Here is a 27,832-nt window from a genome sequence, read left to right as displayed (position 1 = left end):
AGAGGGGGAGCAAGCGCATGTAAAGGTGCGCGCGCCCCGCCCGAGTACAATGTTGCGGCGGTGATATCAATAGTTCCGCCCCTGCCGCACAGGCGGCGCCGAGGTGGTGGAGGCGGAGGTGGGAAGACCCGGCTCAGGCGCTTGCGTATTCGCGTCCTTGCTCGGGGCGGCTAGCCCGGGCCCCGCCCCCGGGCGCAAGACGCCCAACGCGCTTGCGCGGCGGCGTCGGCGCCAGTTATTTCTGTCCCGCCCCTCGGCCGCGGCTCTTTCTGAGAGCGGGCGCGCGGGTGAGCGGTTGTTCGCGTGGCGTGTGGCGCGGTGTCTGGGCGGCCTCTAAAGAGGGATCGCGGTCGTCGTCGGCGGGAGGCTAGCGGGCGGCTGCCGGCCGGGCTTTGACAGCGCCCCGCGCGCAGCGGGCAGTAGCCCAGGAGGCGCGTGGCGGCGCTTGGCCTCGCGGCGGCAGCGGCCCAGCCGTTGGCGGCGAGTGCGTCTGCGCCTGCGCGGCGGGCCCCGCGCCCCTCCTCCCCCCTGGGCGCCCCCGGCGGCGTGTGAATGGCGGCCTCGGCGGCGGCGGCCTCCGCGGCGGCGGCGGCAGCCGCCTCGGGCAGCCCGGGCCCGGGTGAGGGCTCGGCTGGCGGCGAAAAGCGCGCCGCCGCCTCGTCGGCCGCGGCCTCGGCCTCGGCCTCGGCTTCGGCCTCGTCGCCCGCGGGGGGCGGCGGCGAGGCGCTGGAGCTGCTGGAGCACTGCGGTGTGTGCCGGGAGCGCCTGCGCCCCGAGAGGGAGCCGCGCTTGCTGCCCTGCCTGCATTCGGCTTGCAGTGCCTGCCTCGGGCCCCCGGCGCCCGCCGCCAACAGCTCGGGGGATGGCGGTGCAGCGGGTGACGGCGCCGGTGAGTACGGTCGGTCGGGGCAGCCCATCCCCCCACCCCACAGGCTTTGATCCCCACTCGGCGTCGGGATTGGGGGTCTGTTCCCAGCGTGACGATGGCGGGGGATCGCCTGAGCGAGAGGATAGGGACGCGGATAGTAGTTGGCCAGGTCGAGTATGGGCAGCGGGTTCTGTCCTGGGCGTGAGCTCATATGCTGCAAGTTCGATGAAAGAAGGGTTTGGTTTCTGCTCCCTAATGAGAGGATTTGGCCTTCTTTGGGATGAAGGTTGGGCTCAATGGGGGGATGGGTTACGACTTGGCTGTGAGCTCATAATCTCATTATTTTGTTTGTTTTTGGCAGTGGTCGACTGTCCTGTGTGCAAGCAGCAATGCTTCTCCAAAGACATTGTGGAGAATTACTTTATGCGTGACAGTGGCAGCAAGGCTGCCACAGACTCCCAGGATGCAAATCAGGTATGTCCTGCCCTAGCAACCCCTAGGAGGCCTCAATACATGTAATCAGTTCCAGACTTTGTTCTTCTCATACTACAAGTGTTTCGGCAGACTGTATAGGTTAGGTGAAGGCAACACTTTGCTTAGGTTGTGTTATCTGGGGTGTAGACATGGATCTATTTGGCGTTTTTGCCTCTTCTCACTCTGCTTTTGCCCATTAGTGCTGCACTAGCTGTGAGGATAATGCCCCTGCCACCAGCTACTGTGTGGAGTGCTCTGAGCCACTGTGTGAGACGTGTGTGGAAGCACACCAGCGGGTGAAGTACACCAAGGACCACACCGTACGCTCCACTGGTATGCAAGGCAGAGCAGAAAGCCTTGATTATCTTGCATATGTTCTTAACTGTTTATGGTGCTGGTTATTGATGATGGATGGGTCCCAAGGAGCTTTAACAGCGTACCTCCAGAAGGGTCTGAGGGCAGAATTAAAAAATGGGGATGCTGGGGCTCAGGTGTGTGGGTCTAGTGGGAGGGAAATGACCACAGAAGTGTGAGGGGGGTGCAGTGAGGGTTCAGGCAAGCTCATCAGGCCCCTCCCCCCGCAGCACACAGGGGATAAGCCCCAGTAGTGGAGGGGCTGGACTGGGGTTCCCTGGCAACTTGTTATGGTTCTGTAGGGGGAAATGAGACCTCTGAGCCACTGTGTTTAAGTTGCACAGGCCCTGAAGAGCATTATGGAGAGTCTTAGAACTTTGGGTTATACATGTTCAGCTCAGGTAGGTATTTAGAGAGTGTTTCACTCAGGTAGGTATTAAGAGACTCCTGTAGACGCTGGTAGTGGCAAAGAAAAGGGCTTGGGATCTTTCTGAGTTTATCCTGTTTTTTGGTTCCAGAACACTCTGTGGGTCGCCTTTTGGTAGTTACATTGTGGCTTCTCAGTCCTAGAGCAGAGCATTGGCAGGAAAATAAGAATGGAGATGGTGGTTGTGGGGGCACGAGGAATCAGGAGCCAGGAGCGAAGAGCAGGGATTTGTAGGAGGTCCTGGCTTAAGGCAAAGGGCAGAGTACAGGAGGCGGCAGTATTAGGGGATCCATGGTCTGGCTGATTTGTATCTCAAAGTCGTGTGTTTTGGGCTGGGATGATACAGCCAGGTTGTAAATGGGATTGGGTAGGAAAGAGGGATAGATTGTCTCAAGCAGCTTTTTAATGATGGTGACAGGTTGGGGGTGAGGTAGTATATTGGTCTTTAGGTGGTATTACTCTAAGTACCAGGACTCTCCCCTCAGAAGAGGGGTTCTGACACCTTTGTGAGGGATTTGGTCTGACATTTCACCTCTTCTGAGAAGGCTTTGCAAGGCATGGATCCTTTGTAGGTCTATGGGTTGTAAGCGGTTTGTGCATTTCTTTTTACTCGAGAGGGTAGACCACCAAAGTATGGCTTCTAAGGAAGCTGTGCTTGAATAGTGTCTCCAGTTTCTGATTTGCTTTTGTCTACGCCAGCAAGCAAACATTTTATGTGCTTGGATGGCACAGTAGCCAGAGTGCCTTCCTCTGCTGGACAGAACCTACTGCGAGTGGAGTGGAGTAGTGGAGCCAGTGGTGCTTTTCAAGGTGGAAGAGCTCTCCTGAGTATCCATTTGGGAAGGTTCTAGTAGAGGGAATAGTAAGAGGAAGGTCTCTGCCAAAGTCTTCAGATTTTGTTGTCAATATCAGTAGCTAGAAGGAGGAGTGATTTTCTGGGTCAGGTTTGGGCTGAAGATTTTGAGAGGAAAGATTTAGGTTTACAGGCCTGTGCTTTACCCTAGCCACTGCTGCAGGGCTTTGAGTTTTCCCAGCAGACAGCCCAGGGTTGCAGGACAGGCAGGAAGCGAGGCCTCAAGTTCTGTCTTCTACTTGAGTTGGAGATGGCTGAGGATGAGCTTTAGCCTCATGGTTTCTCTTCTCCAGGGCCAGCCAAATCAAGGGACGGTGAGCGCACGGTGTACTGCAATGTGCACAAGCACGAGCCCCTTGTGCTGTTCTGTGAGAGCTGTGACACCCTCACCTGCCGGGACTGCCAGCTCAATGCCCACAAGGACCACCAGTGAGTACTGAGGATGCTGGTGGGTTTATCTGTTAGCATGGTTCAGCACCCAGGCCCACTTCTGTCTGTCCTCAGATACCAGTTTCTGGAGGATGCAGTGAGGAACCAGCGCAAGCTCCTGGCCTCGCTGGTGAAGCGCCTTGGGGATAAGCATGCAACACTGCAGAAGAACACCAAGGAGGTTCGCAGCTCGTAAGTGTGGATGCCAGGGCCGTAGTTGGGCGCAGTTCTGGGGGATCACCTTCTTGACTTGGTTCACTCTGCCTCCCAGGATCCGCCAGGTGTCTGACGTACAGAAGCGTGTGCAGGTAGATGTCAAAATGGCCATTTTGCAGATCATGAAGGAGCTGAACAAGCGGGGCCGTGTGCTGGTCAATGATGCTCAGGTATACCCTGTTTGAGGGGGGAGGGATTCTGGGTCCCATCTGCTGGCTGCTGACCCCATCTGTGGTAGTCGGATCTTGGGGACTGGCATTCTCTGCTGGCTGTTGATGCCATCTTTGGTGTCTTCTTTCCTTGATTTCTTTGTCTACCTGTAGAAGGTGACTGAGGGGCAGCAGGAGCGCCTGGAACGACAACACTGGACCATGACCAAGATCCAGAAGCACCAGGAACACATCCTGCGCTTTGCCTCTTGGGCTCTGGAGAGTGACAACAATACGGCCCTGCTGCTCTCCAAGAAGCTGGTGTGTGCTGGTGGGCATCCAGTGGTGGGTTCCAGGCAGGTGCCACTCAGTACCCTGCAGCCTTGTTTGCTGTGTGTTCATGCACTGCTCTATCTCCAGATCTACTTCCAGCTGCATCGGGCCCTCAAGATGATTGTGGACCCTGTAGAGCCACATGGCGAGATGAAATTTCAATGGGACCTTAATGCCTGGACCAAGAGTGCAGAGGCTTTTGGTTTGTCCTTTTCTTTATCCCGCTGAATATTGCTATCGCTCCAGACACTGGGTCTTAAGCTGATTTTTATCTCATTTTTGCAGGCAAGATTGTGGCAGAGCGTCCTGGCACCAACTCAACAGGCCCTACGTCCATGGCCCCTCCTCGGGCTCCAGGGCCCTTGAGCAAGCAGGGCTCTGGCAGTAGCCAGGTGAGCAGGGGAGGGGGGGAATCATGGGCTGGGGAGGGTGGGGGCATGGGGTCCTATGGGACACCTGCCCACTGAGGTCCACCTGCTTTACCCACAGCCCATGGAGGTACAGGAAGGCTATGGCTTTGGCTCAGGTAAGTACCCTGTAGGTGGGAGAGCTTCAGTGCTCTAGGTCTATCCCTAATCTACTATCTCTTTCTGTATTTTCTGAGCAGACGATCCTTATTCGAGTGCAGAGCCCCATGTGTCAGGTGTAAAGCGGTGAGTTTGGCTATCCTTTTGTGGAGCCAGATGGGCAAAGGGATGGGTGTCCTAACACCACACTGCCCCTGTACCCACAGGTCCCGCTCAGGTGAGGGCGAGGTGAGTGGCCTCATGCGCAAGGTGCCACGGGTGAGCCTCGAGCGCCTAGACCTGGATCTCACGGCTGATAGCCAGCCACCAGTTTTCAAGGTCTTCCCAGGCAGCACCACTGAGGATTACAATCTCATTGTTATTGAGCGTGGTGCTGCAGCTGCTGCTGCTGGACAGCCTGGATCTGCTCCACCCGGGGCCCCTGGGGCCCCACCACTACCTGGCATGGCCATTGTCAAGGTGAGCCTGTCTCAAGTGACTGTGAGTAGGAAATGAGCACCCAGGTCTGCACCCTGCTTAACACCTATTACATCCTTGTAGGAGGAAGAGACAGAAGCTGCCATTGGAGCTCCGCCTGTTGCCACGGAGGGTCCTGAGACCAAGCCTGTGCTGATGGCTCTGGCGGAGGGCCCTGGTGCCGAGGGCCCCCGCCTGGCCTCACCCAGTGGCAGCACCAGTTCAGGTCTAGAAGTAGTGGCTCCAGAGGGCACTTCAGCCCCAGCTGGTGGTCCAGGTGCCCTGGATGACAGTGCCACCATCTGCCGTGTCTGCCAGAAGCCAGGGGATCTAGTCATGTGCAACCAGTGCGAGTTCTGCTTCCACCTGGACTGCCACCTGCCTGCCCTGCAGGATGTCCCAGGGTGCGAGGCTTGTGTGGGGTCTGTGCAGGGTGGAGGGCTGGGCCAGGTTCTTTGCAGCTCCTCATTCTCCTTCCATCCAGGGAGGAGTGGAGTTGCTCTCTCTGCCATGTACTACCCGATCTGAAAGAGGAAGATGGCAGCCTGAGCCTGGACAGTGGTGATAGCACCGGTGTGGTGGCCAAGCTCTCGCCAGCTAACCAGCAGGTGAGGGTGGAGGCCTATTCCCTTAGGAGTAGCTCAATAGTCCTACCCCCCTGACTCTGTTCTCGGTCTTGTTCATAGAAGTGTGAGCGTGTCTTGCTGGCCCTATTCTGTCATGAGCCCTGCCGACCTTTGCACCAGCTGGCTACTGACTCTACTTTCTCCCTGGTGAGTCTTAGGACTTAGAGAGGGTGGGAGGGACTGCCAGGCCTCACTTTCAGCCTGTGGGGTCTGTCTACAGGATCAGCCTGGTGGCACCCTGGACCTGACCCTGATCCGTGCCCGTCTCCAGGAGAAGTTGTCACCCCCATATAGTTCCCCCCAGGAGTTTGCCCAGGATGTGGGCCGCATGTTTAAGCAGTTCAACAAGCTGACAGAGGTGAGCTTGGGGAGAATAGGGTTGGGAGGGGGGTAGGGTTAGGGGAGATGGGAGGAGGGAGAGTTAGGATCCATCCACTGCAATCTGCCCGGCTCAGGACAAGGCAGACGTGCAGTCCATCATCGGCCTGCAGCGCTTCTTCGAGACTCGCATGAACGAGGCCTTTGGTGACACCAAGTTCTCAGCTGTGCTGGTGGAGCCCCCCCCCCTGAGCCTGCCTGGTGCTGGCCTGAGTGCCCAGGAGCTATCCAGTGGTCCTGGTGATGGCCCCTGAGTCTGTGGCCTCTCAGGCCAACCCGGCCTGGCTCTGTTCTCTGTCCTGTCAAATTCCCTTCCCCCTACCTCCCCCTCTGGTGGCCTGGCTCCTACTTCTTGGTGGCCCCATCCCCCAACCCCTCACAATATGGTTTTTACTTATGTGGATTTAATAAAAACTTCACCACAGTTCCTCAGGCCTTTGGTGGTGGGGGAAGTGGTCCTAGGGCTTGGTCTCTGCAGTTCCCTCACCATGCCCTGGTAGATGGAGTAGGTGTGGGGCACTCCTGAACCATTGAGCCATTTTGGTGTCTGGGGAGTAGGGAAGAGCATCCCCCTTGGGCCCTTCCAGTGTCTTGGGTAGGTGGGAGGGTTGCATGGTACACATGCTGTAGGCTTTTGGGTGCCCCTGTAGGTGGTAATGGGCAGGCAGGGTGTAGCCCCAAATACACAGCTGCATGGTGGTCATTCTTTCTGAGTACTTCCTGGACTTGGGTGTAACCATTTCTCATCAGATGGCACCACAGTGTGGGTGGGCTGAGGATTCCTGGCAGATGAGCTCAGACTTCAGGGTATCTGGGAACCCAACTGTTTTGGAGGTGATAGGCACTGATAGGCCAAGGCATTGGAGGCTTTGGGAGTGGTATGGAAGCAGAGCTCACAGATGACCTTCAGCTCCCAAACCCTGAACATCGTGGAGATGACCTGTCAATTCCTGCCACAAACTGGGAGGCAATCCAGCCTACCTTTTCTTATATCCCAACAACTCTGGTACTTGGCCTTTGGCCACGTGTCAACTGCCCCTTTACTAAACCCTGTATGTGACCTCTGCCAAGGGACCCCAGCCTGGCCCATGTCCGGTCAGTCACACAGACCTAGGAACTAGTGTCCAATCTTTTATTACAGAAGTAGTACAGCAAAACTGGGCATCCATTGCCCACCTCCCACTCATGGTAGTATAGGGTGATTAGTCCCTCCGCAGATTCTTGAGCCGCTCCTCCAGGTCTGCGTCGGCATCTACTAGGGCTGAGGCTGCAGCCTCTGCTTTCTTCCCACTGGCAGCCACACTGAGTGAGCCTCCGGTGGAGGGGAGGTCTACAGAGAGTGGGGGTTAGGAGAGCTCCTGTAGAAGGGAATAATGCTGTGGGGGAGGGGTCGGGTTTTGTCTGGACTGTTGGGTGGGGCAGGGCCCAAAATTGTGCGCACTCACTTGACAGCTCGTCTGTCAGGCTCAATCCCAGCTCATCCAGGACCTGGGATACAACAGCGTCACTTGGGAGAGAGAAGAAGTTTATGAGGGCCTGGTTATGTTTGAGGACCCGGCATCCATCCCCACCCTTCCCACACCTGGTGTCCCCTAACCTCTCCTCTTCATCTTCCTCATCACCCATGGCATCATCAATGGCATCATTCATCATTTCCTCCTTCATGTCCATGATCTCGGCCTGCCGCTCAAATTCCATCATGATCTTCTGGATCTGAGGCAACTTTAGCTGGAAGTGAGGTGGGGGGGAGGGTTAGTTGGGGATTAGTTGGTGGGAGGGGTGGGGTGGGGGGGATGCTTGGGAGAGGCGTACCTGTCTGTTCATGGTGCCCATGGCTTTGGTGACCCCCTTCATAGCTTGTGCCATTGAGTTGTTGGACTTCAGTGTCTGGATCTTCAGGGACACCGCCTGGATGTTGGCCCGCATCAACACAAATTTACGCACATAACGCCGAGTGCGCACCAGGTCTTTTGCCATGATACGCACGGCGTCCTGAGGAGTGCACAAATGTGGCAGGGATGGGCCAAGGAAGATGCTTTCAGATATTTACATGTGGCTTAACCCAGTGTTCACTGGCCCCTCCCTCCTCCCAACCTCATCCTCATGCTTCTTGGGTCATGACTCCACAGGCTCCTCTGTACTCTGACCTCTCTAACCCATAGGTGCTGGAAGGAAGGCTGTGCTGACTCCACATAGGAACCCTTTTCCCTCCATATCTAGAGTCACTCTCTTAAAATGCCTATTTCTGAACTTCTATCCTGGCTGAAGAGTGCCTCTCTCTCCATCTCACAAAGTCTCACACCTCAAGCTCTACCCCAAATGAATCGATCCATAGCTCAGCTTTTGACTTCCCAAATGCTTGCCTTGCCTTGTCTATTTCGGGAAATGGAACCTCTTCAACCTAGCTGCTCAGGTTCAAACTGTCATAGGTTCTGCTCCCTACTGGTTCAGGCTATCCCCATTCTTTTACTGACGTTCAGGTCACAGTGTATTCTGGGCTACATCTCTCTTGCATTAAAATTAAACTCTTTGACTCACTTCCCACTGTGGCCCAGGATTTCAACTTGTGTGGCCTACCATCTACTCTGAATTCACTATAACTCCCTCATGGAACATGTGGTTCCTCATCTGTTTGACACACTGGTAGTTTGGATCTTCACAGGCTCACTCCTCATTACTTAAGGTTTGTGGCTCTGGCGTCCCCTCCTGGGAAGAGCCTTTCTGGATCCCCAAAAATAGGGAAGCCCCATATTTGCCCTTAATTTCTCTCAAGGCACCTGTTGGTGTCCTGTCATGCTCTATAGTTATAGCAGTATCTGACCCAACTATAGCCCCTGATCCTGTGTCCCAACCTGTGCCCAGCTGAGCTCACCATCTGGCCCTGCTTGGCCATCTTCTTGATGTCTGCGATGATTTTCTTCTCCTGGGTCTCTAGCTTCTGTCGTTCACGGTCCAACTCTCGCATGGCACGGTTCAGGGCCCGCTGGTTCTGCCTCAGCAGCTCCTCTGGTGTCTTCCGGCGCCCAAACAACAGGTCCATGATAGCAGTAGCCCACTAATGGGCCTGTGACAAGTGGTGTGAAGCCTAGCTGTGAAGTGGTATGGGGCCCAGAAAAAGCAGAAGCAGAGCCAGGGTCACAATGTATATTGGCAGGGTGGTGCAAAATGTGAAGGGGTTAAGCAGGAAGAAGGAAACCTTAATAGAAGGCTAAAACGCAGCCAGGAACACTGAAATTATTCCACAGAAGTGGGGGCAGCAAGATTTGAAAGTCATCCACAACATACCCACCCCATCCCTTCATAGAGCCCCCAAGGAAGTTCAAGGCTTCAGCCTGCCTCTCCAGCCCAGAGGCCTTGGAGTCTGACAGGCTCACAATGGAGGTGATGTGTGAGGATGCTGGGGCATTTGGGACCCTGAGCTCCAAGGACGGGAATTGTGGGGGCCCCATGGGATGGCAAGGCAGGTGGACAACCTGAGTACCAAGAACAAAGTGGATATAGGGGTTCTGAAGCTTCAGAACGTATGAATGCCATTCGGATTTGGGGGTCCCTGAGTGGGGAGGGAACCTGGGTACGAATAATATGGTTGCAGGGCGTCTGGGCACCCAGTACACTAAAGACATGATAGACGCTAGGGAGTTCTGTAGATCTGGAAGAGTGGGGTCCAGGAACGGGATGGTGGGTGTTGGGGCGCCTGGTTCACCCAGGACAAAACCTGGAGGGTGTTGGGAGGCCCGCGCCCAGAGAGCAAAGTGGCTAGATGAGGCCAGGGTGTCAGGGATGGGCGAGGCAGTCGACATCCCGGCGAAGAAGCCCTCGTCTGCCGTCGCCCACGCACCCACCCGGGACCCGCGGCCCGGCAGGGGCCACTCACCGTAGCTGGGACGGGAACCCGCTTCCGCTTCCGGGTTACGCTCCTCTCTCCTTGGATCCTCGGGCGCGCCCACCAACGATAGCCCCTCGGTTCTTTCTGCCGCCGCCGTTTCCGGAAGAAGTGGTCTGACGTCACACGCTCCACCGGCACTCGGAGCGATGGGCGGGGACAAGAGCGCGCGTGCGCACGCCTCCTGGAGCAGGCACGCATCCAGGCGCATGCGCGCCAGCTTCCGTCTCTCCAGAGCCTGCTTGACGGTGTTCCACAGGTTCCAGGACGACCCAGGCCTGGGATCCTGGACCTCGTTGGGTTGGTGCATCTTTGGGCACCTTCCACCCAGCCACCCCATCCCACCGCCGCACCCACCAGATGGCCCAGCCCATCCGACGGACCATGGCATTTCCATTTCTGGATCTCAGGCACCTGGTGACACCAGGGAGGGTTCCTTGGTGGGCCCAACCATGGCAGAAGGGGGCAGAACTGGAGGTGGCATGGACTTTCCTTTATACTGGTTTACCAAGCAGGAAGCAAGTGGTTACTGGATCCCGCCCCTCATTGGTCCCAGACTGGGATTCATCCCACCCAGCCTGAGGCTGAGGTATTCCTGCCCCCTTTTACCCCCAAGGCTGCTCCAGGAACTGGGTAGCCTGCTGAGGGGTGTCCTAGTGCCACCTGTGACCACATATCTCCCACCACTCTTGCTGGTGTATATGACCTGCCCCTCCCAATCCCACAGAAGTAAGAGGCAGAAGCCATGCAGTAACATTCCCCTTTAATAGCCTGGTGGGACCTCCAGTGGTGGAGGGGTAGGGTGCCCGAGCCCCAGCCACCCAGTCCCCTTGGCCACCCACCCCAGAGCCCAGAGTGGGGGGCTGGACAGCACCCAGCTGGGGGCTAGACAAGCCAATTCATTTCCCATTGCTGAGTGGGTCGGAGGCAGCGCCGACCTTAATCACATGGTGGTTTAAAAAAAAAATAATAACTAGGAGCGGGTGGCAGGGAGGGGAGGCAAGGTCAGGGCATGGGATTCCCCCACCGGCCACCCATGCCCCCCACCTGTGGCCCCCAATAAATATTTGCAGGGGACGCCGGGGCTGGTGGCCCTGGCAGGGGTGGGTGTGCGCAAACCCTATTTCAGGCAGCGCTCGAAGTAGGTGGAGCCAATATAGCCACCCCGCATGGAGCGCTGCACATTCTGCTCAAACAGCCGCCGGTTGTTCTGCAGGACCTCGGCGGCCTCCTTGTTCAGTGGGTCTTCGGGGTTGGGCTCCTGTGGCCGGTATAGGTGGGGGTCAACAGGCCCTTAAAGCAGAAAGGGCCAATCTTCCCCAGCCTTCCCCACCTACCCCTACTCACCAAGAAGAGATACTGCAGGCCATAAATTATGGAGTTTATCGTAAGGACTGGCTTCCAGTCCTCTCTGTGGAGGGAGAATCAAGGTCAGGGGCTGGTGAGTGGATGGCCAACACAGAGCCTGCTGGGACTGAACAAGTCAGCTCCAGGGCACGGGACAGTACAGATGTTGAGAGGCTAGGAGGAGGGCGCACAGCAGGACAGGCCAGGGAGAAAGCTAAGGTCAAGACTTGAGGAAGAAAATATGGAGATGAAGAGAGAGGACCACAGACCACAATAGGGAAGGAAGGGACAGAGACTTGTGCAATCCAAAGTCACAGCCCTCACCTGAGGATGTTGAGGCAGACATTGCCCTCGAGGTCAATGTTGGGGTGATAGACCATCGTCTCACACTTCACCTTGGGGGGGTCATGTGGGTAACCCTGGCCCACCTGGCTCCAAGAAGGGAGAGAAGATATAAAAGTGCCCCAGCAGTGCCTGGCTGGGGCCTCAGCTGTTGCCTCCTCAGCCACGGATGTATCCCTGCCCACCTGGGACTCACCTTAAAACTGAATACAAACTTCCCACTCTTGTAGAAGCCCTGCGAAGAGAAAGAAGAAAGTGTTAGGACATCATCAGCGCCTGGCAGGTAAACTAAGTCTCCCAACTCAAAGTGCTCTCCCAGCTCCCTTGGCCCATGCCTCGGAGTCCAACTAAGTGTACCCTTACCTCATCAGGACAGATAACCAGCTTGAAGTTGAGGAGATCGTCTGGATCTGAGAAGCTGATGTCACACGTCTTGGGCAGGTTTAGCTCGTTTATGTCTGGGTTTGCATAGCAAAGAAGGGGAACGACGAGAGGGAAAGGGAGATGGAAAGACAAGGGCATTAGGAGGTGCAGGTGCCAGGAGAGCACCCATGGCCTCCTCCAGGACCCTCAGGGCTCTGTCCTGGGCTGTGCCCCACACACCCAACCCTCTCCCTACTCTTTCTGCTTTCTAGTCTCCAGGCAGGCTCTTCTAGATCCACAGCACACCTCAAACATGAATTGTAAACTGTGGTTATGCTCTAGCTCCCGGCCCAGGATAAGTTCCAACTCTTCCGAATCCACAGCCTAAAGTCTCAGCGTCCAGCAGCTGCGTACCCAACCCCCCAGCCCCCAAATACTCCCACCCCTGTGTGGCCCCCCAAGAGCCTACAACTACCCCAAACACCAGGATCCCCAGCCATGACCTCCATTTTCTAGTAGACATTGCTGGTCCCCACCTGACCACCCAAATCCAAGGACCCTGCCCCTAACCAATGCTGTCCCCACCATTCCTCCTCTCCTCTGCTTGTCATCCTAAATTCAGGTACCCATCCAACCCTCAGACATGTGAATTCCCATTCCTGTACCCCCTCTAAACATTGCCTCTAAGATTCCCAGCACCCAGCATGTTAGTCTAAATTAACCCTACCCCATCTCCAGTCCCCAGCACACACTGTTCTTCCCTCCTCCACGTGTCACCCCAAACACCAAATTGCCATGTGACCCCCCCAGACCCACAAATCGCAGTGCCCAAAACTTACTTCACTCCATCTCACTCTGATTCCCAATGACCCCAATATACTTCACTAAATCCTCTCCTACTCCTATCTCCAATCCTTGGCCCCCACTATCCAATCTCCTCTGCCTATCACCCATGTTCTCATACTCTGTGGAGTCCCCAGCTTCCTACTCGCCTTCCATTGCCTGACTCTCTGATTCTTGGTCCCCAATGCAAGATGCCTGGCTTTCCGAGTCTTGTAAGTGCCCCACATTCGGCCCCCCATCTCTGACCCCTCGGTGACTGCGTTACTCACCCCTGATCCCCCATCACACCGAAACCCAGGCCCTAACCTCTAACCTCCACATTTGCGGCCACATCTCTGACCCCCCGGTGACTGCATTAACTCACTCCAGACTCCTACATCACCCCATCCCAGCCGCTGACTTCCGACCCCCACCCCCATCCCCCGACCCCCTACCCTTCTGGATCCGCAGCTGCGCAGCCGACGCCTTCTTGCTGCTGCCCTTGGTGCCGCCCGCCGACTCCTCCTCCTTCTTCTGCTGCTTCAGCGAGAACAGCTTGATCATCCTGCCGCCGCCGCCGCTGCCGCCGCTGCGGGGCCCGGGACCCCGGCCACCCGGCCCCCTGCCGCCGCCTGCGCCGCCTCCGCCACTCGAACCCGCCTTCGCGGCCTCCTCCGCTGCTCCTGCCGCCCGCCCGGCCTGCCGCGCCGCTCCGCGCCCACCGCGCGGCCCGCGTCGGCTCCCGTAGTCCGGCTCTGGCCTGGCCCGGCGCCTCGGGCTCGCTCGGCGGCGCTCGGGCCGACTCGGCTATTCTCGGGCCCGCTCGGCCCCGCCCCCACCCAACCGCTTCCTCCTCCCCCTCGCCAGCTTAGGTCCCCTCAGGCCCAGCTGCGGCCGCGCCGCTTGTCTGTTCACTTGCTCCCACCGCGAGGGGCTGCGGCTCGAGGGGAAGGAGGAGGCGGCGGCCGCGGTGGCGGCTGCCGTGTACTAGAAGAGGCTCGGCTTCCGCGGCAGCAGCGGCTTCGGTGCAGAGGTCCGCAACGGCCTCGGACGCCCCACCGCTTCGGATATTTCCGCCGCTTGCACTCTTCGGCTCTTCTCGCCCGGCCTGCGCTATGCGCCTGCGCCGAAGCAGCGGCCGCCGCCGCCCGCCGCCGCCGCCGCAGCCACGGCCGCCGCCGCCACGGCCGCCGCCACCCCCGCCCCGCGTTGCTCAGCAATAGGTCTTAATATTCGGACTTTTTCGGCTGGACTCGGGTATTTCCGTTTGTGCCGCCTGTCCCGCGGTCATTTCCGGGGACGCTCGCGGGTCCAGTCAATGGCGGTGCCACTGCCATCTTTAAGTAGGGCAGTTGATGGTCACTTCGTAGGCAGCCCACCCTTGCAGATTGTGGTGGGGGTGGGTCACATGAGGTCCTTGCCCCTGGAGGTCACAGAGGCAAGGTGATTACGGCGGGCCAGAGCCCGGAGAGGCCGTAGCCTTTACTCAGAGAGTGCGGGGTCGAGCAACCTCGATGTCCCATCGCAAACGCAACTGGCTCGCGGAGATTCTGGATGAGGTAAACTAGTAAATAAAACGTGTATTGTGTTAGAGAGTAGTAAGCACTTTGGGAGATTACATGGGTGGACACTAGATGGGACGTGGGGCGGGGACCCTCTCGAAGCAGGTCCCGAGACCCAGCGGACACGCTTTGCGATCTTCCGCTGTGTGGCCAGCCTCCACAACGATCGCACACAGCTCAGCGTGCCTCGGAGGGCGGGAGGACGCCGCGGGGGGCGGTTCTATGACGTCCGGCTGTCGCCATGGAAACGGTCGGGCGGGTGAGCAGCGCGGCACCGCACTCAGTGGGTGGGTGCGGCCGGTGCTCAGTCTCAGCACCTCTGCGACCCAGTGCGGCTCCCGCTGTACGTCCCCGTCTGTCTCTGAGGCCACCTGCCGTCATCACCTGGAGCGTTGTGGAACAAGTAGTTTTGGCGGTCCGGTTGGGCCGGCGCTGGGGCTGGGCAGGGGTGCTCACGGGGTCCTCTCAGCCGTCGACCTCTGCCCAGGCTCGCAGTCCTCCCCTCGGGGGAGTGGCCGTTCCATGCCCTGCGCCTTCTCAGACCCGACCTGGCGTCCATCTCGACCCGTATCCTCGCTTCAGGGAGTCATCTCCACCTTTTCAGATCTTGGGCTGGCCCCAGCCTCCTTAGAGGCCCTACCCTGTGGGTCTTCGGGTACCACTGAGGTCCCTGGGCTCCACGGACTGATCGCAGCCGTGTCTCTGCAACTGCTCCCTCTTTAGGCCCTTCCATTCACAATGCCACCATCTCCCGACACCCCTTTCATTCTTCTGGTTGTCCTGTTATTCTAGCCTCGCATTTCCAGCATCCTTTCTTGATTCCTTTGAGAGTTAAGTGCTAGGGAGGTCCCAGGATGAGAACTGGGACTCAGAAGCATCAAACAGCTCAAGTTTGGGGTTGACATTGCAGCCATCTCAGCGTTCTTTTGGTTCAGACATGGCTGGTCATGGGACTCAGATGGTCCTTCCAGATTCAGTCTTCCTCTTCCTTTATCCCTTCCTCTCTGTTCTTCTCAGCCACCCGCTTTTCCTATCTATGTTATATCTATTGGGCCACTGCCAAGTTAGGGTTGATGACCATATTCTGTTTCCGGCCAAAGTCTTGGGGGTGTTGCCTGCTGTTGGTCAGTCTAAACTATGTGTCATTTACCTCGGGCCAATTTCTGAGGCCCATCAGATGATGGGGTTTTGGTTCCCTGGAGAGTTGATGGTGCACTAGCCAGAGCTAGACTCGTGTGGTCTAGGAACTCAGGGCTTTCCCATGGTCCAGGGAGGAGGGAATGGCTGAGTTGAGGCAGAGGGGTGAGTTGGAAGTGGTACACCTGTGTTTTGTTACTCTCATGGCAGAGGGGCACAGGTAGTTTGGGTGGCAAGGGTGCCTGTACCCCTTGGGCCTGCATCCTCTTGGTAGGCAGCATAGGGCTCAGCTTATCAGAGGTCCCGAAGGAAGCTGGGGCTGGCACCTGGAGGGATTGGGCAGCATATCACAGGTGAAGAGTGAGGGTGTAAGTGCACTTGGGACCTGTGACTGGGAAGCTAGGGTCTCTCTTGGAAAGGAGGGACCAGGAATGGGAAGGGACGCTGAGTGCTATGGGCCTCCAGGCTGGAGATGGGTGGCTGGGATCAAAGCAGTGCTGGGGGATGAAGGGAATTGGACAGATTTGGGAAGCTTGGGGTTAGAATAACTGGATGGATGTGGCACAGGAAGGCTGTGCTTGGAGCAAACAGTATGGGCTCATGATCCAGGGACAGGTTGGCTGGGCACTGTTGTAGCTTCCCCAGATGACCAGTGCCTTAGGGGTTCCTCTCCTGGCTTCCTCCAGTGGCTCTGAGTGAGGCCAAATGCTTATTCTCTCCAAGCCCTCAGCCCTGCTGATACTATGGTAGTACTTGAGTTCATAACTCCCAAGCTTGGCTTGCAGGTATGTCCCTAGCCAATTGCAGAAATGGCCTTTTGTGGGAGGCTCTCACATCACTCTTCATGTTTCTTTCTTAGAAGACTGGTTTAGCAGGTGGGTCTGTGGACTTTTTTTTTTTTTTTTTTTTAATTTACGATAGTCATACAGAGAGAGAGAGAGAGAGAGGCAGAGACACAGGCAGAGGGAGAAGCAGGCTCCATGCACCAGGAGCCTGACTTGGGATTCGATCCCGGGTCTCCAGGATCACGCCCTGGGCCAAAGGCAGGCGCCAAACCGCTGCGCCACCCAGGGATCCCGGGTCTGTGGACTTCTTAGGACTTTGGACATGGGGCCTTGGCCTCATGTCTCTAAGCCTTTCATGTGTGTTCTAATTTTTCCTGTGTATAATTTCAAGTTCTTAGTCATATGTGTGCAGATTTCTCTCCATGTTTTTCAAACATCATGGTGATCAAAAACATGAAAGTGAACTTTCTTGTTTGGTTTCTGAGTATAAAATTCACACAGGTATTGAAAAGAATCCATGTACAGGATTTATAAAGTTCTGGGAATACTCTTTAACCTCATAATACTAGCTACTTCACTGTTTGTGTGCCCTTCTTAATCTGACTCCTAGCCTCCACCTAGGGACCCAGTGACTGTGTTCCTCCCCTCTGATTAGTATATCCCAGATCAGAGTCCTCAGAGTTCCCTTTGTGGTTGGAGAGGACAGGAAGTGTTGGCATAGGGCCCAGGGGACAACCCCCCAACTCCGACTGTGTCACATGGGGAGCTGTTCTTTGCCAGATGTGGTAGATGCCGGAGTGTCCCTGGTCCTGGCTGGGTTAGGCCAGGGGGGAGGTGGAAAGATGGGTGGAGTAGGGGAGGGAAGGAAGCAGGGAACACATCTCTGGGATGGCCATTGGCTGATGGCCATCTCTGGCCAAGGCTGGCTTGTCTTCTTTCCCTGATTTCAGGATCTCAGTCTTGTAGCAAAGTCCAGCCATATCCCTGGAAGAAGCTTGGACACATGAGGCTCAAAGGATTGTTCTTAGAACCCCTTAGGCCAAGGGCAGGCTAACACCTGTCCAGAGTGGGGTTTAGGTCCCAAGCCAAATCCTGATGCATGAAGGTCTTTTCTTTGGCACTGCTTTTCATCCCGCTTTCGGCAGCCAGTGTACCCACTAGTTGGAGGTGTAGGGGGCACTAGGCCAAGGGCCTGGACAATGGTATGGAAGGGGAAGATAACTAGGGCCAAGAGTCAATGGCACAGGAAAAGTCTAGAGGGTTCCAGAGATGCCATCCCAGTCTGGACATTGAATCTATACTGGCAGGTATACTTACACGGAAGCTGCTGCCAGCTGTGTTTCCTGTGACTTGCCAGTGAATGCATTCCTCATAGAGACCACCGAGTATGGGGGAGCCCATGGGGATTGTGCAGCTGGCCAGGCTTGGCAGCAACTGCTCCATGGAATGTGAACGATCACTAGAGGGCTAGGGAACTGGCCTGGGGCCTCCAGTGGTCATTGATTTCTGGACTGGTCAGGGTTCTATCCTAAGGGGAACCTAACCTTAGCACTTGCTGGTAGTTAACATGCATGAAAGAATCTCGATTTCCAGATAAAACCTAGTTTTATGCCTAAGAAATGGCTTCCTAAGTTTAAAGTTTTAAAAAAACATATCCCCAGCTCTGGCCAGTTTGCTTTTTATACTGCACTTGATGTTCTTGGCCCCATGGTTGTGTGGGCTGAAGGCATCATGGACAAATAGTACCATGATACAAGGTGGCACCCACAGATGTCGGGAGGTGCTGTTAGGAGTCCATGGCTCTCACAGAGACTGCCTGGTTGGGGATGTGCTGGATGGGTGGGGCGGGCAGACTGACCCCCGCAGGTAGGGAGGCACTGAATGGGTGGATCCCCAGACCCAAGTTCTGTCTACTATTTATTGAGCACCTACTAGAGGCCAGGTCCTGGGTGGGCCTGCCTGTACCTAAATTTGATCACAGGCCTCACAACAACCCTGTGAGGTAAGTTTTCTGTGTGCACACACTGCCCTCCCCCAACAAAAGGCCAAAAGCCAAGAGAGGGTATACAGTGAATGCTGCTTACTCTGCACTATGGATGCGCTGGTGCTGGATGAGCTTAGTACTCTGGTGGAAGCGGCGGCCACAGTCCTGGCAGGCAAAAGGCTTCTCACGCCGGTGGGTGCGCAGGTGCTGCGTGAGCGTGGGCCGCTGGCGAAATGCCTTGCCGCACTCCGGGCATGGGTAGGGCCGTTCGCCAGTGTGGATGCGCCGGTGTTGTGTGAGATTGGCATGCTGCCGGAAGCTCTGGCCACAATCAGGGCAAGCAAAGGGCCGCTCACCCGTGTGGATACGCTGGTGTTCAGTGAGCCTTGATACTTGTGTGAAGCCCAGGCCACATTCACTGCAGTGGTATGGTTTCTCCCCGGTGTGCGTCCGCTGGTGGCGCGTGAGCTTCAGACGCTGGCTAAAGCGCTGGCCACACTCGGGGCAGGCAAAGGGCTTCTCGCCTGTGTGCACGCGCAGGTGCTGCGTGAGTGTGGGCCGCTGGCGGAAGGCCTTGCCGCACTCTGTGCAGGCGAAGGGCCGCTCACCTGTGTGGATACGCCGGTGCTGTGTGAGGTTGGAGCGCTGCCGGAAGCTCTGGCCGCATTCGGCACAGGCAAAAGGTCGCTCACCACTGTGTACTCGACGGTGCTGCAGCAGCACGGAGCGGCGGCCGAAGCGCTCACCACACTCCACACAGCCAAAGGATTTGTCACCCGTGTGCACTGCCTGGTGTTCTAGGAGCACGGCACGCCGCGTGAAACTCTCCTGGCACTCACTGCAGGGGAAGGGGCCTGGGGGCTCCAGTGCCCCGGGAGGCGTAGCCGGCGTGGTGGTCACAGAGCCGGGTCCCGGGGGGTCCCCATGGATGCGCTGGTGCTGCAACAGGTTGGAGCGCTGCCGAAAGCTCTGGCCGCACTCAGCACAGTGGAAGGGCTGTTCACCTGTGTGCACTCGCCGGTGCTCCTCCAGCCGCGCGCTGCGCACAAAGCCCTGGCCACAGTCACTGCACACAAATGGCCGCTCCTCAGTGTGTGTGAGTTGATGGCGCAGAAGGTGTGAGCTTCGGCTGAAACTTCGACCGCACTCGCTACACACGAATGGCCGCTCTCCTGTGTGTATTTTCTGGTGCCTCAGTAGGTTGCTGCGTTGGCTGAACACCTTCCCGCAAACGTCGCAGCGGCCACCTCGCCCTGCCCCGGGGCCTGTGCTGGGGCGGCCTAGGTCTCGGCCTCGACCCCGGCCTCTGGGCACACGCCAGCGGGCATTGGCCAGTATGGGGCCCAGGAGCTGGCCCGGATCCTCGTTCGTGGGCTTCTGCTCACCTCCAGGGCCATTGGGGAGCACCACTGCATGTGAGAAGCCACTTTCACAGGAAGGTGACTGCAGTTGGTCAGTGAGGCCAGCCATGCTGAGGTCCCAGGGAATGTGGAGGTGGGGGCTCACAGTGCCTGGGCCAGCAGAGACACTGTCCATGTGGAGCGCAAACCCTGCATCGCACAAAGGGATCCATACCAAGGGAACTGCCTGGACCCACTCTGGCCCATGGGAAAGATTGAACTAGAAGGACCTGAAACTAGCCAATGAACCAGAGGTGACAGGGGCAGGGGATCTATCTGTGCAGGCCTCCCTAAGGTGGAAACAACGGGACAGAACCTAGCATGAAGGGGAAGATTCAGAAGATTGGGACAAGCTTTCCAGGCCTGGCTTAAGTTTGCAAAAATCGCCTTTCTGGAAGTGCTGTAGGGCAAATATGGGGCAAGAGGCCCTGCACTAGTGATGATGGTTTCCAAATACACAGAAGTATGGATGGGTCTGAGAGTGGTGGGATGGGAGGAGGGTAGGCGGCAGGACTTTGGTCTGATGTGCCTTGCTTGAGATGTCCATGGGGCATTTGAGGGACAGAAACTGCATATAGGCTATAGGGTGCAGGAGCTGAAGCTCAGTCTTCAGAGAAATGTGAACATGGGTGCTATGGTATATGCATGGCACACAGAGCCCTGGCCCTGTGTGTGATCAAGTAAGAGTGGGTGTCTATGGAAGGGAGCAGGTCCTAGCCACACTGGAACACTCCAGCATTAGATCCTGTGTGAGGAAGGAGGTGTGAGCAAATGCAACTGAGAAGCAGGGGCTAGAGAAAGAGGAAGGCTGAAGGAAGTTAAGGAGACTTAAGAGAATAGCAAGGGCTTCAGTGGGTGACGGAAAAATCTGTAATTTGTCAAAGAAAAGTCCTAAATTATACTGCATCAAAGGAAATCATTTGTGCACAGCAAAGACAACCTCAGAACCAAAAAACGAATGACAGATTTTCCAGAAGCAAAGGGTTAATTAAGCTTCTAAGTAAAGAACTTAGAAGACCAGTGACCTGAAAAACAGGCAAATGATGTGAATAGGAAAGGAAATGTAACTAATGCTATATTCCATAAAATATGCTGAGTTCATTCCTAGTAAGAAACTGCCAGTTAGAGCTGTACTCAGCTATCATTTTCACACCCTCCCTGGAGGGACCCAAGTGTTTGCATGCCTTGCTGGTGAAGATTAAATGGGAAGCCAGTGGGGCAAAACTACATTAAAATGGCAAACTTCTCATACTTTGATCAGCAATTTCACTTTTATGCACTTCAACAGTTGTGTTCCCCACTGTCCAAAATGACCTATACGTGAGGTTTCTCAGTTCGTCACTGAAAAATTCCTCCAAAGGAATGTCAGTAGGAGCCTGAATGGACAAACAGGTATCTCCACAGTGAGCCACAGTTGGGATCCATGCAGCTGTTCAGAGACAAGTATACTTGCTGCTGTGTGAAGTGGGAAGATGCACAAAAAATGTCAGGTGTGAAACCTGGTGATTAGGCCTTCACATGTGTTTTAAAGGGAAGAAATATGAACTTGAATTTGTGTCTGCTCTTTTATGAACAAAATCTTTTTGGAAGAACACCCAAGATGGTAATGTTGGCTATTGAGAAACAAGACTGTGTAACACAGGCAGGATAGGGAGGGGCATTCTACTGTGTACTCCCTTGTGCCTTTTGAATTTTCTATCATATCATTAGCTTTTCAAAATAACATGATGAAAACAATGGCTGCAGAGATGGTCAGTTGAGGGGCAAGGAGAGCAGGCAGGGGTCCTGATGGAGAGACCAAGATAACTGAAGGGAATCAGTGTTTGAAGCTGGGAGCTGCGATTGTCAATGGAGAGACTGAGAAGGAACCCACCATGGAGTCTGAGGTGGTGCCACTGGTGTGGATGAAGAAAACTGAAAGACTGTGGGGTTGTGAATTGAGAGAAGCAGGTCCAATCTGGAGGCAGTGGTCAGCCACAAAGCACAAGGCTAAGCCTGGCCAGCCAGCTGAAGACTAAAACAGCAGATGGGGGATATGCCAGATCCTACTCTTTCAACTCCAATGTCCAGAAATGACAACAGAACCTGAGAAAAAATTTTAAAATATTTTGGGCAACTTCAAAGGAAGAAAGGACAGTTGGTGAGGTTTAGGAATCCTCAGCCTGGGGATGCCTGGGTGGCTCAGCAGTTGAGCATCTGCCTTTGGCTCAGGGTGTGATCCTGGAGTACCAGGATCGAGTCCCACATCGGGCTCCCTGCATGGAGCCTGTTTCTTCCTCTGCCTGTGTCTCTGACTCTCTCTGTGTCATTAAAAAATAAATAAAGGAATCCTGAGCCTGTGCAGTGAGTTGTAAAGCTCCTAGGTCATTAGACCTAGGGATTAAAGCCAGGCTCTATCATGAAGCTGGAGTTTGAGGATATGGGCTAGATTAGTACAGTTGATCCACACAGCTGGCCAAGAATAAGCTGCTTGCTTTGGCTGGGCTCCAGAAGTATCTTCACTCAACGTCCTGGGGCCCAGATGATCTTTCCATTTCAGGGTTATGATGGATCCTGTGGCAGACTCACCTACCATGATACTTAGGGTAGAGACAAATAAGAAGCTTCTATAGCTATGAAGGGCAGACTGTCAATGGTTGGAGAATTCACACCTGAAGAAACCAAACTAGCTAACCAGCCTGGAAGGGGCACTGAAATATGTCCAAATCCTCAAAGGATGGATCAGCATCCACAAAACAAGGACATTATGAAAAACGAATGATGAGAATCCTTATTGACAAAACATAGTGAATAAGGAATTCTGGGTATCTATGTTTGTTCCATCCTGAGACAACAGTAAAAACCACAACAAAGCTTTCTGTTTCTTAAGGCATAATATACACAAAGATTAAAGAAAAGGAAAGGAAACAAACTCCTGACATCTTCTATTCTGGAAAGCTGAAGGGTAAATAGTAACCTTGTAGCAGATTGCAAAAGGTGAATACCAAGCCAGCAGTGAGGAAAAGGAGGGAAAAAAATCAGTTTGACCTTAAAGACGACTTGAAAATTTTGGGAGTTAGAAGTACCAGGTAGCTCTGGCCATGGAGGTGATGGGACAGGGGCACCAAGCATGCTGAGGAGACTGTTCAGAAGTAGAAGCTGGGCAGGACTATTGCATGGAACAGCCCTGGGCTCTGTCAGCACAGAATTCTAAGCAAATATTGGGCACTGCTATAGCTCTGATGCCTGGATCTCTTCTCCCATCCTGGCAAAAGGCTGGGTGGAGGGTGAGACACCATACCAAGGAAGCAATATAGCCAACAGTGAAGTGATACATATTCCAGAAACAAGGAACAATAGAGGGAAAGGAAATCAGAGAAACAATTAAAGCGTTTCCCATAATTGAGAGAGAGGAATTTTCAAACTGAAAGGGCTTATCAACAATGATGATGAAAAAGCTTTGAAATTTAATAAAAATTCTTCATGCAGCCCAACTAACCTAATATAGAATGTTAAGTAAGTGTATTTTAGAGATGTAGCATCTCAAAACTTTTTATCTCCCATACCAGAGTTTGCAGGAAGGTCCGCCAGGATAAGACAGTAAACCAAGAAAGAGGAGGGGTCCAAGAAACAAGGAAGAAGAGGCAAGGAAACTGGCTGATGGCAGACTGAGAGCAGTACAGCTGAGGGGCCTGCTGTCCTGCTTGATCCATGCCCACCCACTGTCCACTAACCTGCTGTCTTTGCCAGATCCAGACCCTCCCTCCCCTGCTACTTAATCAGTAGGGACTACCCTGCTGTCTTTGCCAGATCCAGACCCTCCCTCCCCTGCTACTCAATCAGTAGTAATGCAAACCTAGAATCTATGGGCCATCCAGGATGCCAGGGCTGGGAGAAGTTGGGGATATGGTGAAAACAGGCTCTGCTCTCTAGAGGTTTTACTGTGGTGAGGAGCAGCAGTTGGAAGGAACCTGAAGTCAGCAGAGGGCTTGATGGAAACCCCAGCAGCCTACTCCATGCCAGTGGAGAGCAGAGAAGGAACAGTCCATAGAATGGAGGAGCCTAGAGATACTGGAGTAAGAGGGCCACATGAGCAGGGCCAGGAGTGGGATAGGTAGATGTGGTGCTGCCCATGCATAGGGCCCAGGCCCACCATGCCCGGTCTCACTCACCTGGAGGGAAGATGCCCCCAGCTTCCTCCTGCCACAGGGCCCCAGGATGCACCCTCCATGAAGGCCCCTCAAGCCCAGTCTTGCTGTGGGGAGAGGCCTGGTCCAGCACTATCTCACAGCCCTGAAACCACAGTGGTCACTGCTCGTCTGCCCAGCCAGGCTTAGGGAGGGACCTACCTGACCCCCACCCACTGAGGCTCCCCAGAGAGAGGAGCATGGCCTGTATGGGACTCACCTGGGCCTCTTTAGGCAGGAGAGTAGAAGTGGCTTCCTGGGGAGTGGCTAGAGGCCCAGAATCCAGAAGCTCTGTAGAGGAAGGTTGGGGTCAGGTGGCCCAAGGGTGTCCCCACCCCAGTGCCCTCCTCAGTGGTATGCCAGATGCTGGAATCCACCTTGAGGTTGGAGTAAGGCAGAACCCCCTGGAAGGCCATAGGAGAAGCTGTACAGGATGAGAGAGGCTCAGGTCTGTGCCCTGCACCCCTGAATGAGCCCTGAGCAGGATGGCTAGTGAAAGTGGAGAGAAGCACTGCACTAGGGTCCACAAAGGAATGATGGAGAGTGTGGGTGGCCAGCTCTGGCATCTGCCTGGAAGGAGTAAAACAGGGACGGGCATACCTCCCAACACCCTGAGGTCCTCCTTCAGCCATACCCACCCATATTCAAGCCTGCTGCCTGCTCCCCAGAGACCACCTATTATCTCCCGATGGAGCTCCTTGGAGAGTAAACCCCACATGCCCTCCCAAGCCAAAACCCCAACATGTCAGGGGAGAACACAGAACCATAGCTGTGACAGTCACACTTGGCATGTGACGAGCAGATGGCCACTGGCTAGGCAGGATGTAGGGGACACCACTGCAAAAGAACAGTTCTACCCAGGTGACCTTTAGGCTATTGACACCAGGCACCTCTGGTCTACTCAATCAGGCTTTGGATCATGCATGCCTTTCCCACCCTTACCTCGGTTCTCTGTAACCGTGGGCTCCTCTTTCACCTGAAGGCCAAGTGGTGACTCTTGTCTGACTTCAGATGGTGTCCTAGGGCCACATTCTGGAGTCTGAGGCTTGGTTTGAAGGAGGGGCTGGAAGTTGGAGGGCTCCATCTTCTCTGATAACACCTCCTGACCCTGCACTTGGACTGTGACCTGGGGAGGTGTCCCCCACCATCAGGGGCCCATGCAGAGAGTTGGGATGGGCACAAGCAGGAGGTTCATGGGCATCTACCCCATCACAGGACCCCAGGTCCTGACCCACTAGATTCTCAAGGACCCACATCCCCTCAGCACTGAGGAGTGGAGGGACCACGTGCAGTTTGCTTTCCTGCTGCTTACACCCATGAATGCCTATTGGTCTCCCTTGCTCCCCACCCTGCATCCCTTCCATGTCCATGACTCCAGGTGATATAGGGGTGGGCCTGAGAGGCTGGCTGTGGAACCTTGTCTACTCTCACACAAGGTCTACTCCAAGGGAGCCACTTCCAAACCACAAGGAACAGGTGTCTGGCCGAGCATGGCAATCCCCAGGATGAGGCAGAGCTGGATGCGGTTCCAGCCTGGGCCCTGGCTCAGGACCACTGACTCACCCATCTCCGGGGGCCTCCTGGCTCCCGGCGCAGCCCCTCAACCAGGGCAGCGGCCTCCTCAGGGCTGCCTGGCTGCTGTCCCTCCACGCAAGCTTGGATCTCAGGGGGCAGTGCGCACAGGAACTGTTCCAGTACCAGGAGCTCCAGCATCTGCTCCTTGGAGTGCACCTCTGGTCGCAGCCACTGGCAGCATAGCTCCCGGAGCTGGGCCAGGGCCTCTTGGGGACCCACTGCCTCCTCATAGTGGAAGTGTCGAAAACGCTGGCGCGCAGCCTCTGGGCCAGGATCCCACCGGGTGGCCTCACCCTCCTCCTCAGAGTCCTCCAGCTTCACCATGACAGGTCCCTCATCTTCCAGGGATGTGTGACCTGGGGAGCCTAGTGCTGCGGGTCTCATTGGAAAGACTGGGCTGGGGTTCTGAGGATATCTTCCCCTAGGAGAGGAATAGGATGAGGCTACTGCAGGGAGAAACTGTGGCAGCAAATGCTTATTAAACATCTACTGCATGCTTCGTTCCATCTTCAGACCTGCACTGAGTGAAAGGCAGATGAGAAAACTGAGGCACAGAGAGGTGGTCACATGCTAGACATCTGTGTCTCTGGTCTCTAGCTGGGACTTACACAGTCTCTGGCATTCCTTTTCTCCATATATAGGAGGCTTCTTAGGCACAGTAAGCATTCCTTCTTCCCTAAATCCTGCCCTTCAACACACACCACGTCATCCCTGTCTTGTGGCTCTCCCCCTGCCAAGTAAATGACATCTGCAATGTAAGTGCCACTACCACCCACCCCCCAGGACTCCCCATGCCTGCCCAATACCAGCCCATCATTGCACCACCCACTCTCCCATCTAGTCTCTCAGACCATTCCCTTCTGCGCTCAGTCCCATAGGGCAGCCTCTATCTGTTCCCCACCCCCAGAGATGGGCAAGATCAACTGGGCAAGGCAGCTTCCCCTCACCCCCATTCAGCCTCAACCTCTGAACCGGCCCAACTTATCACACAAGGTAATGCCCCACCATCTCTTTAGCTTCCTGATTTAGGCGGGTTTAGGAGGTGATGGGAGCTTACAGGGGACCCAAAAAGGTCCCAAAACAACTGGACCAGGTGCCTGCAAGCAAGGTGGGAAAATCTGATCTTGCCTATTAGCTATGTAACCTTAGCAGGTTTCTGTGAACCTCAGTTTCCCCATCTTTACCATCCCCGATAAGTGGGGATGCCCCCCCCTTCCCCGCCATTGCTGCACCTTTCGCAGCTGGGAGTAATGTGCGGGTTTTGTGAAGGAATCTGAGTTTATTAAGTGAGTAGACTCGATTTCCAGGGCCTCTGGATCCCGTGAGTCAAACTTCCGACCTGCAACCTTGGGAGAAAGTTGGACCGTTTTTAAGCCAGCTAGCCACTGCGAAGCTTTCTGAACTACAGTTACCAGAAATCTTGGAGGGCAACTTCCACTTTAGAGAGCATCCCCTCCCTACCTCCCCAGGCAGGTCAAGTGCCGCCATGGCAACCAGGGGGCGGGGCTCCCAGTCCTTGTAGCTGTGGTAATGCAGTGAGTGAAGAGCGTCGCGCGACAGCGCCCGGCTCGCTGAGAATGAGTGCCTAGGCCCCTACTCCGCGCTCCAGATCCCGCTGGATAGCTGGAATCCAAGAGTCCGCAGCCACCAACCGGGTCCCCGCCCAAGCCTTCCTCGTCGGGAGGCCCCCGCCCTCACCTCCATGCTCAGCCGGCCGCTCCGCGCTCCTAAGCATGCGCACTCGCCGACTTCCCCCTCCCCGGCCGGACTATGTCTCCCAGAATGCTCCACGCATCAGCCCGAGTGCCACCTTGCCCTTCCCCTACCCTCGCCTCCTTTTCCACCCTCTCCCCTGTTCCCCGGGGTAGCGTTGTTCGCAAAGATCAGATCACACGACCGGCCGCCTCTTCCCGCGCTCCCCGCCTCAGATCCAGGCGTCCATGCCCCGTCGACGTGCGCAACCTTCTTTGGGGACAGCGGACAGCAGCACCGTCTTCCCAACCGCGCATGCCCCCCATCACGTTTTCCTCAATTCTTTACGGGCCTTCCAGGGATTAGCAGGGTTCTGCACCAATTACCGCTCTCGCTACGACGCCGTCAGATCACATCTCCATGGCAACCACCTGCAGAAAAGGTGGGGCACCGCCTCCACCGCCCGCTCGGACTTCAAATTGAAAAGAGGCTCGGCCCAGGGCTTTCTGGGAAGTGTAGTCGGATGCGCCGTCCGTGCGCGCTTGCGTCGCGCGACGACGTTCCTTTGTGTTGGTGAGCGGTAGGCGGGCCTGGGAGACTCCATTGGGCCAACCCGTAGGTCTTCAGCAGGACCTTGGGGGACCTGGTGGGCGTTTGAGAGGCGGTGGGGGTCGTGGGGTAAGG

At 55.7% G+C, this 27,832-nt stretch overlaps 4 protein-coding genes across 16 annotated transcripts; 1 reads left to right on the top strand and 3 right to left on the bottom strand.

Annotated features, from left to right (window-relative positions):
• Positions 1-252: 252 nt before the first annotated feature.
• TRIM28 (tripartite motif containing 28) lies at positions 253-6,517 on the top strand. The gene is made up of 17 exons (XM_055311864.1): positions 253-889; positions 1,230-1,342; positions 1,543-1,675; positions 3,270-3,405; positions 3,481-3,597; positions 3,677-3,791; positions 3,945-4,091; positions 4,191-4,305; positions 4,389-4,495; positions 4,593-4,629; positions 4,711-4,756; positions 4,837-5,089; positions 5,171-5,490; positions 5,571-5,694; positions 5,773-5,859; positions 5,933-6,070; positions 6,168-6,517. The coding sequence occupies exons 1-17, from the start codon at positions 553-555 to the stop codon at positions 6,342-6,344; spliced, it is 2,502 nt and encodes an 833-aa protein (XP_055167839.1). The 5' UTR covers positions 253-552; the 3' UTR covers positions 6,345-6,517.
• Positions 6,518-7,208: 691 nt separating this feature from the next.
• On the bottom strand, positions 7,209-10,145 carry CHMP2A (charged multivesicular body protein 2A). Of its 2 annotated transcripts, none has more exons than XM_055311678.1 (6): positions 9,965-10,145; positions 8,963-9,179; positions 7,903-8,082; positions 7,688-7,818; positions 7,536-7,597; positions 7,209-7,420 (listed from the first exon to the last, which is right to left on the bottom strand). In XM_055311678.1, exons 2-6 carry the CDS (start codon positions 9,128-9,130, stop codon positions 7,293-7,295), a joined length of 669 nt encoding a protein of 222 aa, XP_055167653.1. In that variant the 5' UTR covers positions 9,131-9,179; positions 9,965-10,145; the 3' UTR covers positions 7,209-7,292. The 2 variants fall into 2 exon arrangements, with proteins under 2 accessions (XP_055167653.1, XP_055167654.1); XM_055311679.1 differs by having other exon boundaries at positions 8,963-9,175; positions 9,965-10,142.
• A 574-nt stretch (positions 10,146-10,719) lies between these two features.
• Positions 10,720-14,036, bottom strand: UBE2M (ubiquitin conjugating enzyme E2 M). The gene is made up of 6 exons (XM_055311680.1): positions 13,303-14,036; positions 12,026-12,120; positions 11,859-11,897; positions 11,645-11,748; positions 11,321-11,384; positions 10,720-11,234 (listed from the first exon to the last, which is right to left on the bottom strand). The coding sequence occupies exons 1-6, from the start codon at positions 13,409-13,411 to the stop codon at positions 11,094-11,096; spliced, it is 552 nt and encodes a 183-aa protein (XP_055167655.1). The 5' UTR covers positions 13,412-14,036; the 3' UTR covers positions 10,720-11,093.
• Positions 14,037-16,845: 2,809 nt separating this feature from the next.
• MZF1 (myeloid zinc finger 1) lies at positions 16,846-27,646 on the bottom strand. 12 transcript variants are annotated; one of them, XM_055309850.1, is made up of 7 exons: positions 26,689-27,272; positions 26,065-26,186; positions 25,445-25,877; positions 24,824-25,007; positions 24,102-24,172; positions 23,867-23,987; positions 16,846-19,865 (listed from the first exon to the last, which is right to left on the bottom strand). In XM_055309850.1, exons 2-7 carry the CDS (start codon positions 26,076-26,078, stop codon positions 18,412-18,414), a joined length of 2,277 nt encoding a protein of 758 aa, XP_055165825.1. In that variant the 5' UTR covers positions 26,079-26,186; positions 26,689-27,272; the 3' UTR covers positions 16,846-18,411. The 12 variants fall into 12 exon arrangements, with proteins under 12 accessions (XP_055165825.1, XP_055165823.1, XP_055165829.1 ...); XM_055309848.1 differs by lacking the exon at positions 26,689-27,272 and adding an exon at positions 27,535-27,646 and having other exon boundaries at positions 25,445-26,186; XM_055309854.1 differs by lacking the exons at positions 26,065-26,186; positions 26,689-27,272 and adding an exon at positions 27,535-27,646.
• Between the last annotated feature and the right edge of the window lie 186 nt (positions 27,647-27,832).

Source organism: Nyctereutes procyonoides, unplaced genomic scaffold, assembly GCF_905146905.1.
Source record: "Nyctereutes procyonoides isolate TBG_1078 unplaced genomic scaffold, NYPRO_anot_genome, whole genome shotgun sequence".
In the NCBI taxonomy this organism is placed as follows: Eukaryota; Metazoa; Chordata; class Mammalia; order Carnivora; family Canidae; genus Nyctereutes; species Nyctereutes procyonoides.
The sequence above is the reverse complement of the archived record's forward strand: the minus strand, read 5'-3'. Positions and strand labels throughout refer to the sequence as shown.

Excerpts from the sequence above, each read along its gene's own strand:
- TRIM28 (XM_055311864.1), top strand. The coding sequence starts at position 553 with ATGGCGGCCTCGGCGGCGGCGGCCTCCGCGGCGGCGGCGGCAGCCGCC. Across the intron at positions 1,343-1,542 it reads ACTCCCAGGATGCAAATCAG|TGCTGCACTAGCTGTGAGGA; the intron begins GTATGTCCTGCC and ends TTTGCCCATTAG. Across the intron at positions 5,860-5,932 it reads CTGACTCTACTTTCTCCCTG|GATCAGCCTGGTGGCACCCT; the intron begins GTGAGTCTTAGG and ends GTCTGTCTACAG.
- CHMP2A (XM_055311678.1), bottom strand. The coding sequence starts at position 9,130 with ATGGACCTGTTGTTTGGGCGCCGGAAGACACCAGAGGAGCTGCTGAGG. Across the intron at positions 8,083-8,962 it reads TGGCCAAGCAGGGCCAGATG|GACGCCGTGCGTATCATGGC; the intron begins GTGAGCTCAGCT and ends TGCACTCCTCAG. Across the intron at positions 7,421-7,535 it reads CCTGACAGACGAGCTGTCAA|ACCTCCCCTCCACCGGAGGC; the intron begins GTGAGTGCGCAC and ends CACTCTCTGTAG.
- UBE2M (XM_055311680.1), bottom strand. The coding sequence starts at position 13,411 with ATGATCAAGCTGTTCTCGCTGAAGCAGCAGAAGAAGGAGGAGGAGTCG. Across the intron at positions 12,121-13,302 it reads GCAGCTGCGGATCCAGAAGG|ACATAAACGAGCTAAACCTG; the intron begins GTAGGGGGTCGG and ends ATGCAAACCCAG. Across the intron at positions 11,749-11,858 it reads AGTTTGTATTCAGTTTTAAG|GTGGGCCAGGGTTACCCACA; the intron begins GTGAGTCCCAGG and ends TCTTGGAGCCAG.
- MZF1 (XM_055309848.1), bottom strand. The coding sequence starts at position 25,942 with ATGTTTAATAAGCATTTGCTGCCACAGTTTCTCCCTGCAGTAGCCTCA. Across the intron at positions 25,008-25,444 it reads CAGGAGGCCCCCGGAGATGG|GTCACAGTCCAAGTGCAGGG; the intron begins GTGAGTCAGTGG and ends ACACCTCCCCAG. Across the intron at positions 24,173-24,823 it reads CACGGTTACAGAGAACCGAG|AGCTTCTGGATTCTGGGCCT; the intron begins GTAAGGGTGGGA and ends CTTCCTCTACAG.